Raw genomic sequence first — 9,379 nt, 5'->3', positions numbered from 1 at the left:
TCTGAACACCACACATTACTGTCCAGCATCCCTGCAAGAAAATCCCTTGAGAAAAAGAAATCTCTTAACTATGAAATGAAATGTCTTCAGCAATCAAGACATATGCTGCACATCCAAAAATCTTTCCTGAAATGTGTTGCTTGCCCACCTTGTTTCTGATATACCAGACAGACAAAAATGCCAGTTTTTCCAAGTTTCTCCACTTTACCACCCAGGCTTCTTGCATTTTTGTCTCTTCCTTCCAACAACATATAATTTTGTTTAGCCCAATTAGTACTTCTTTCCGTCACTGGATAATTCACCAGTTTTCATCAGTATCAGTGACAAGAAGTGGCACTTTAATGAACCAGACTGTATGTTAAATCCTTTCTAAGCTGCCTAATTTCAAGTGAATGATACCCAGCTTTTTCTTAAGAGGCTTGGACAGCTTTGCTGGGATTGGCAAGCTACGGTTAGGGAAGTCTGATACGTAAACCCAACCTCTTCAAGTAATTCTCTATACCCTTGACTATACACAGACGTGCAATCCATCCATCTTACTACCTTTTCTTCACGTCATCCTTAGATCTGGATCAGGACTGGTAGTCCAAACTGGAGACAGTGCCAGTGGGGCCTCTGGGCCAGGCAGACAGAGCTTACTGTGCACTGGGGAAGGAACCGCGCACTCTGGGGGCGAATAGGATGAAAGGCACAGCTGCCAGTGAAGTACAGAGTACTAATAAATACAGCTTGGCTATTCTAGGCAGGTTGCTCACGTACCGAGTGCGTGCTATTTAACAGAGGGTGTACTGTCAACATCACAAAGGCAAATTGAATAACTAGTACAAATAGATGGATATAACCTTTGTTTTGCATCCATAAAATACTGTTATATGCATTTTGAATTCAGAAACGTAGCAAATCATCAACTGCCTGAAGCCAGTGTTAATGCTTACCTTCACAATACATATAAAATCGCTTGAATTAACAGAACACAACCTTTACCAGCTATGTAACATTTTACTGAATAATTACAGCTTCCAGACATTTTACAGGATGTACTGAATTCAAGTATAATTACAAAAGAAAGAATATATGCAGAGAAATGTTTAAAAGTCTGCACCTCGCAAATCAAAATGACTTCCCCATACTAATGTGAAGTATATGAAGAGACAGAACGAAAAAGCCAATACACCAAAAAGCATGGCAGGGGAGGGGGCAAGGGAATTACATTTGATTAAAAGGCTGCATGGAAAAACATGTTTCAGCTTTGAGATTGCCCTTGAAAGTTCTACCACCAGTGAAAATCCTCACTGTTAACCGTCACATTTAATACCATTTTGGCAACAGCCAAAATGCTTTCCAAATGCTTTAGGCACTTTTCAAATGCTTCTTCCCACATAGTTCTTCAGCATCTTTAATTTGAGGAGCAACTTACAGAAAAAAATATCCTTTATATTACATCATTTATACAACATTGCATATTTGTTTTTCTTCTGTCATCAGCTTTGAAGCAGCTGATCACAACCTCAAAAGTTTTAAAGACAGCTAAATTTAGATTACAAAAATCAAACATACCCTCGAGTGTGGAACTGTATTGCACTACTTTCAACAGACACCTTCTCCCCGTAACAGCACTAGGAACGCTGACAATACGAAAATTTGACCAGGCCTACTGTTAGTGTAAAGCTTCGAGAAAGTAACCAAGACTGTTTATTTTAACTGGTGGCTTTGATTTGCACAGAAAAAAGAAATTGTCCTCAGGAGCCTCATGTAATATACGATAGAATGAAAATCTTCTGTCTACCTACTATAATCTGTTATAGTATCTGTCTGTGGTATTTAAAAAGCATACACCCTTTTCACATAACATTTTGAATGTTTTCTTTAACTCCTTTTCAGAATGTGATGATTTAACTAGAAATCTTGCTCATCCACAGACATTTAAGCAACTTGAAAAATACGGACTAACATATTCGCCAAAGATTACAGTTCACTGCAAGAATTCTGTAGACCTTAGAACACTGCACCTTTTTTTTTTCCCTACATCTTCAGTATGGTGCTTCAATCATTTTCTGACTGAAAGAATAAATTCATTTTCTCTTTAATTCACTCCAGCTCCCATTTCCACAATTAAAGTTACTCACCCTCCACTCACCAAATACATACCTCACCACCAAAGCTCTATCACCCTCAGCAAAAAGACTAAGTTTTCAGAGGGCAAATAGGTTTATACCTGCAAGACTGAACACCATATCAGGAAACAGTTAAACAGAGACACTGGCTTTTATTACAGAAAAAAAAAAAGAGTATTTGCTCTGGGTGGGAGGGAGGAATCACCCACCTATCTGAATATTGCTAAAAGAAAGAGAATGTCATACTACATAGTTTTATGCATTCTGATCAAGTATCATTTCTTATTGTTCTTTTCCTCTCCAATCATCATTTCTTATTTCTGGCCACATTTTCTAGATTGTGTTCATCTTTTCCTATTCCCACGTGCTCAAGACCTTAGGGTTTTTTTTTCCTTCCTTGTATTCTTTTCTTTTTACTACACTCTTTGTTTTAGTTTCTTTTCTTCTGCTTCAGCAAAGCCTGATTGACTGCAGTTTCTATAGTCCATACAACCACTTAGAGCTCCTGGCACATTTTATTTTCCTCAAAGGGCATGCATTTCAAAAATTGGACTGTTGTGCTTTAAATCCTGGATTCCTATTTCTTTTTATATGTAATAAAGATATAGGCTACTTTTGATCTTAATTATTTGTGTCTCACCAACAAGAAAGGAAAAATTACTTATTTAAGCTACGCAACCCCTCTACAAAAAAAACCCACACATCTTTTTGGTACACCTTGACTTCTCATATACATTAAGCAGGTAAACTGCAAAAGAGATGTTAGTTGTCCTCTCTATTCAGAGCTAACAATAAGAACAGAAGCAATCAATATTAATCAATTGTTCTATTCTACCAAGACAAAATGCCTTAGGAACATATGACCGTAACGCAAAATACTTTTCTTTCAAATCAAACAATATGCTTCTGTGGATTCTTTTGTAAGAAATACATCTAAATCAACTTTAGAAAAAGGATTACTTAATTGAGAATTTTCAAAAATTGCCACACTTCCAATACACAAAAGCCTAAAAACTCTTTGCAGGAAGCCTGCACCTGATGCACTTGTCATTAGTAGACACACTTCCATAATGCATAATTTTTCCTTTGTTATGGAAAAAAGATAAGTCAGCTAAAAATTATAATAAATAAGAACACAGAATTGCAATCAGTGTATTACCTAGACAAAACACATCTAAAATTCTTCCCCGTACTCCCCCTTATCAAAGGGGGGCCAGTGAAAATCTCAATAAAAACCTGAGTCTCCGGATATAGCTGAAAAAAATGCACCTGCCAGAATCCGAAAACTCTGGTAGTTTCGGCTAACACAATCTGTGGCTTTCAAAACAGCAATCACTGTTGTCAGCTATCAGTGAACAAGAAGTACAGTACAAAACCCAGAGACCAAGAGTAGCATCTAGCTTGGCTATTAAAAACATAAGATGCTCATAATGGCTTCCTCCTCTAAAAGTAAGAGTTATTAGAAAAATAATAAAATCTGTGTGGGAATTCAAGGAAGGAGAAAAGCAGAGGCTACAAAACCTTCAGCTTGAGTGTGAGTCACAGAGGATAAAGGACGCACCTTGCCCTTGAAAAAATACGTTCTCCTGTACCCTAAGTCCCTACTACTTCTAGACCAGAACGCCCAGCAACCAGTCCCTGTAATACAGTAGTCCCCTAAAGTATTTACTACTACAATATGCCTAATGCTCTAGAAATTGGAGGGGTAGAGGGGGACCACGTCAGATACTAAATTCCACAGCATATAAAGGAGACACTTCAGCATTTTATCCTTTATAGAAAAACAAATTCTACAGGCAAACATGTATTATTAGTGTCCAGCCAACTTTGACTTGAAATACATTAAGGTCACTCAATATATTGGAACACTAAGACAATTTTTTCAAACATCACAAGTTTTACAGAATTATGAGACATTGTGCAACATGTAAGCAATCTTTCACAAAGCAGAGGGCAGCAGTGCTTGGAACACAATTTGAAAAAATAGAACCTGCTAGGCAAGTCTGCAAAAATAAATTATTTTAAGAGACCACACCTTAATTGCAAAAATTCCTAGAATATAACTTTATTGTTAGCTAAATCCTTGCTGCTTTTCCTTAAAATCAATCTAAAAGAAACTATGTAACTGCATTTGTGATAAAGAAAAAAATCCACTCCTCCACACTTTGCAAGTTTTCTTTAATTCTGAGGATGCTATCATGTAAATGTATTAGCTAAATATTTTCCCCAAAAACACTAAACCAAAAGTAAACTAAGTACTGGACCCATATCACCTCAAGTTTTAGACCATAAAGAGAGTTAAGGAAAAAAAGGCATTAAAAGTGTCAAAACCATTAATCTGCAAATTATAATATATATTAAAATGTAACAGCTTGGAATTACTTTTCCTTTCCAACCTGACAGGCTCAATGAGTCGCTATTTTCATCCAACTGCGAGACATGTAAACTTAGAAGGAAGGTACTGCCAAAACCAGTCTGCCTGCCTTTTTGTGGTGTATCACCATCCAGGTCATTTTCAAAAATGGAACTGGGCCCTCAAACTATGCAACTTATGTACCCCAAACCATTTAAGTTCTGGCTTCTTAAATTTGACATATTGTGATGCTGTAATCATTAACATAACTGGGAGAAAAGGAACTGTATTTTATCTTGGAATACAAACAAAAGGTGTGTGGATGGGTGTGTTTCTGACTGAGATAAGGAAATTAAGATCAGAATTCATCCGAGTTACATCTCAATGCATAAGAAACATTTTAATTGGCTTTTGGAGCAGATGCCCTGTAGGAATATAAGCTCATGCCTCCTCTTAAACAAGATACAGGAACGCTTCAGTATGGAGATAACATTTACTAACCTCTCAGTGAAACTTCTGCCCTGCAAAGTGCATACTAACTACTCATTCATCAGTAACTCCAGCATACAAACCACTGAGATCACACTGGCTGTCTCCACTAACCTCCCCAGTAAGAACATTTTCCCAGTTTTACTTCTTTTTGGATTTTTAAGATTTCCGCAATAACAGGCTTATTAAAGTGTTTATTCAAATTCAAAATGCATATAAATATTCTAGGAAGAAGGAAAGAGGTTATGCATCATCAGATTCCAGTGCTCTTCATGAGTAAGACTAACATCAGCAGAGTGCATGCTGAGATGAGATGAAGTTTACATGGAAGGGCGAGGAGAAAGGTAATGGGCTAAGATATGCCTTATTTACTTGATACAGTTCCAAATTACCTTCAAATTGCATTTCAAATTATCAGGCTTAAACATACTAACTAGTTCTACAACGGGCAAAAACCAGATAAAGTGAGCCTTCTTTTGGATTAGCCATAATAAGCTAATGTGCTATAAAGAAGCCACCGGTGAACAGGGATTACTGACAAGGGTACCCTCAATTACTGTATGTGAAGTCCCACCTGTAACTGAACTCTGGAATGTTTTTCTACTCAAAATGACCAGCATGCAAAGTGCTCTGCAGTTGTCAAAAGGGATGCTATTTTATAAATTCTCATAATTCACTGGTAAGTGACACTTAGTATGAAAAAAAGCATTCTAAAAAGCTTTTAGTTAAATCTGGACATGTTGGTCTCTACAATTATTATTTGCTGCAATGCTTACAATTTCATCTTACATTGATCTTTGAAGACTTGTGTTTCACATCAGCGTTTCTTCTTTCAGCAAGTCAGTCATTACTCAGCAACTGAGTCACTAGAAGGGTCTTATTACCACCTCTCACCCATGAGCTATTCTCATTTTACTGAAATATGTTAAAGTGCATAAAGGATTCTCCTCAGAGTTATTTATACGGAGTTATTTCGCTTATATTTTGACTTGCATAATCAGTACTCATAGCCTTATTAATAAAGACTGGGTCTCAAAGAATCTGGTACAACTTGGGTGCCTATTGCAGAACGCCTTGAGGCTGATTATATACAGTGCTAGAACCGCACATTTCAAAATTACAAACTCTAAGCACTTATCTCAGGATTGTTGAGGACAACTGATAGAAATTACTTCTCTTTACTGAACAAGGAAGGTCAACTCGTAAAAAAACCCAAAGCAAGCTGTTTAGAATTCAGATAACAGATAACATCTAGTGGTAAATAAATTAAAAATACAATGTATCCATTTTTTAATTATAAATAGTTCTAATACATGTTTACTATTTTAACTTCCAACTGCACCTCTTATACCTTCTAGCAAAAACCATATCTGCCAATACAGCCTATGAAAAGTATAGAAAGCCAAAAATGCCAGGTAACTTTTAATAAGCACTACCATAAATATCTCCCAGATTACATCTGAAGATACTTACAAAAATGAGAACAAGTGTCAAAGGTGGGGGGGCAGGGGGGAAACAGAGGAAGTTCACTGAAATCTCTACACACTAATTTCTTCACAGTAACTTAACATACTCTGGCTAATCACACACAGCTGACTCCACTGAGGAAAAAAACCTTATTTTTCTGAAGTGTGGCTGGTAATCACAACAGTGGCAAAAAGCAGGGTTCCAGGTCACGGTACTTGAGAGAAGGCCAGCGCCTGTTTGAAAGAATTTATCTCATAGAAAAGAAAAACTGGAAAAATCACGCAGTTGAAATACTACAATTAGTTTAAGGTTGGCAGGTTCCACTGGAACAAACTCTTCCTAGCTAATCTTAATATCTCCCAAGAACCTTTAATGATATCTTGAAAGAAACTAAAGAAGTGCAAACTGACCGCAAAGGGACACAAATGGAAAAACTAAGTGTGTTGTGTATTTTCAGGCAAACCTCAAGTCTTAAGTTCTGAAATGCAGTAAATATACTCTGACAGACTCCTGTGGACTTTAAGTCAAGTAGCTTTTTAAAACTGATTTTGCCATGGAAATTTTTGTCTGCAAGTCTAGCGCTCTTCCAGAAACAGAAGCAGTGCTAACAGTCCAGGCAGCCTACAGCAAAAGTAAGCGAGGTATGGTGCTGAGGTCACTGCAACTTCAGAAGCTTTCCAGCCCTTTACGTGACTTCTTTCCAAAACGGTAGCAACCTGAAGATTTCTTCTACAAAGTCTATAGTATCTCCAGATCCACATGACGGACATCAGGATTTCGTTGCTGAAATTAAAAAAAAAAAAAAAAAATATTGAAAATATTCAAACACACATTTTTGCACATGGATACAAATAAGGTATTTCTGGCATAATGTTTGCAACTGGATAACAAATCCCCTTTTCTGGTAATATAAGGACTATTTTAACATAGGGACTATTTTAAAATGAGGAGTAGCTTCAACAAACTGCCTATGCTAAAAGCAGTTTTTTGAGGGCTAACTTATCTTTTTATTTGACAAATACTTCTCAGCATCACAGATAAATTAGTTCTTCTGTTTTATAAAGTATGAACCAGCTCTCTTGATTTTAAGACAGTGTTTATGTATTTTTTATTTGGACTGTTTTATATATCTCTCACTAAGAAAGTTTTAACAGATACTTTCCTGAATAACGGATAAGATTGCTGAAATAATAATTTAAGCTATTTATAAAGATTCAAAATACCGTTTCTATTAAGACATATGCATTTTCTGATATTGTAGAAATAAGTTATCGTCATTACATGGATTGCATAATCCATGACATCTTTACTGAAAGTCACTGACTTCAAAGTCATCCAGCACGTGAATCTGACTAGCATATTTAGTAAAGCGTATTCAACAGCAACACAATCACTCAAATCCCTGCCTACACCAAAAAACAGTATTCATGTTTATAGAATAATTAGTTATGATCCTACTCCTCAAAAAACATGAAGAACTGGATCTGCTAGTGCAATTAAATTAAAAAATAATGTTTTGATTTTTAAACAGCACCACTCTAGGGATAGAAACTAAAACTAGAATGTTTATCAAATGTAATAAGCAAGGCCAGACATGCTCTCGAGCACTGTCTCGTAATGACTACAAAAGGCAGTCATGACAGGGCTGTATGTGTATGGCAGTCAGTATATTTGTAGTTCTGTATTCATGCCAGGAAAGGTAAGATTAACAGCCACAACATAATTATAAAATTAAAAATTGAAACAATCCTTTGTTGCAACAACCAAAGGATACTTAAATCACAGAATGAAAAAAAAGTAATAAGAAAGTTATGACAGGCTTATAAAAGCAGTAAACACTATATTGCAAAAAATGTTGGGTAAAGCTCTCATCACACACTGATATATTTGATACAATGCTAAGTACCAGATTTAAAAATAAATAAAATTGAAACTTGCTTATTTACAACCAAAATGGAATTCAACAGCCTGTAAATAACCTGACATGCTGAGAATACAGTAACAAAGACACAATCAGGTCTCATTTCATGAAAATATTGTTCTACAGTGGTATAGAATTGTACAAAAAATACATAACAAATAGATCAATGGCAAAGGGCTTGCTGCTGGTTAGCACTTAACTTAATGATACCACAGCAAGAAAATTTGCATTATCAACCTCTTCCCCTCTCCCATATTTACAAACAAAATCTCAAAGAGTAGATGCAGCGATATTGTTTAAAATATATCACAGAGTAGGCACACCCTAATAAGCAGCTAAATTTTACCTTTAGGTCCTTCTCAAGTCTGTCTACTTCAGCCCCCAATGTGTCGATGATATTCTCACCATGTTTAAGCATGAAGGCTTCTAATTCTTCAAGAGTTTTCACTTGTTGAATTTCCTAGGAAGAAATCAAATTTAAGAAGTTGAGATGAGGGAAAGAAAAGAAAGGAATAACACTACAGAAGGTCCTGACATATTTCAAGGGTAGGGAGGAAGGGTGGGGGGGAAAAATCACACCAAACACTTTTCAGCTTTTGCCACTTCCTTTCAAAATGTCATCTGTTCTTAAACCTCAAAGACACAGAAGAGTAGCATCTATTCAATGATAACAGCTGGCTTACCATTACACCTGCACTTGATGTGAAATGTTCTATCTTTAACGGAACTCTTCCTTTATTTTCCAAATAGGTTTAGAGAATTTCATTCATTTTCCAGAAGTTTCTAGGGTATTCCTTGCTCACAGCAACGCAGAGAAGGGTACCCCTGTGTATTCTTTCCTCATTTTCATACATTCTTGCTATTCCACTACACTACTGGGCATTACATTACCGACTCATCTGAAAATCCACAAGGATTACTATGAATGCTGCTGAAATACAGCTCCTCTATTATATCAAAAAACTCAAAAGACAGTGGATAGGAACTCGGACTAGGGAGACCCACAGGATACAAGCCTGAAGGAATGAGGTTAAA

At 36.3% G+C, this 9,379-nt stretch overlaps 1 protein-coding gene across 1 annotated transcript in view; it reads right to left on the bottom strand.

The window, feature by feature from the left end:
- Positions 1–979: 979 nt before the first annotated feature.
- Positions 980–9,379, bottom strand: part of SLC30A9 (solute carrier family 30 member 9) — a 40,054-nt gene continuing 31,654 nt past the window's right edge. The window contains exons 17-18 of the mRNA XM_064449352.1: positions 8,691–8,804; positions 980–7,206 (exon numbers count right to left, since the gene is read on the bottom strand). Coding sequence (XP_064305422.1) covers positions 7,162–7,206; positions 8,691–8,804 — 159 coding nt within the window. The 3' untranslated portion in view covers positions 980–7,161. The remainder of the gene's footprint in view (positions 7,207–8,690; positions 8,805–9,379) is intronic.

Source organism: Phalacrocorax carbo, chromosome 4, assembly GCF_963921805.1.
Source record: "Phalacrocorax carbo chromosome 4, bPhaCar2.1, whole genome shotgun sequence".
In the NCBI taxonomy this organism is placed as follows: Eukaryota; Metazoa; Chordata; class Aves; order Suliformes; family Phalacrocoracidae; genus Phalacrocorax; species Phalacrocorax carbo.
The sequence above is the reverse complement of the archived record's forward strand: the minus strand, read 5'-3'. Positions and strand labels throughout refer to the sequence as shown.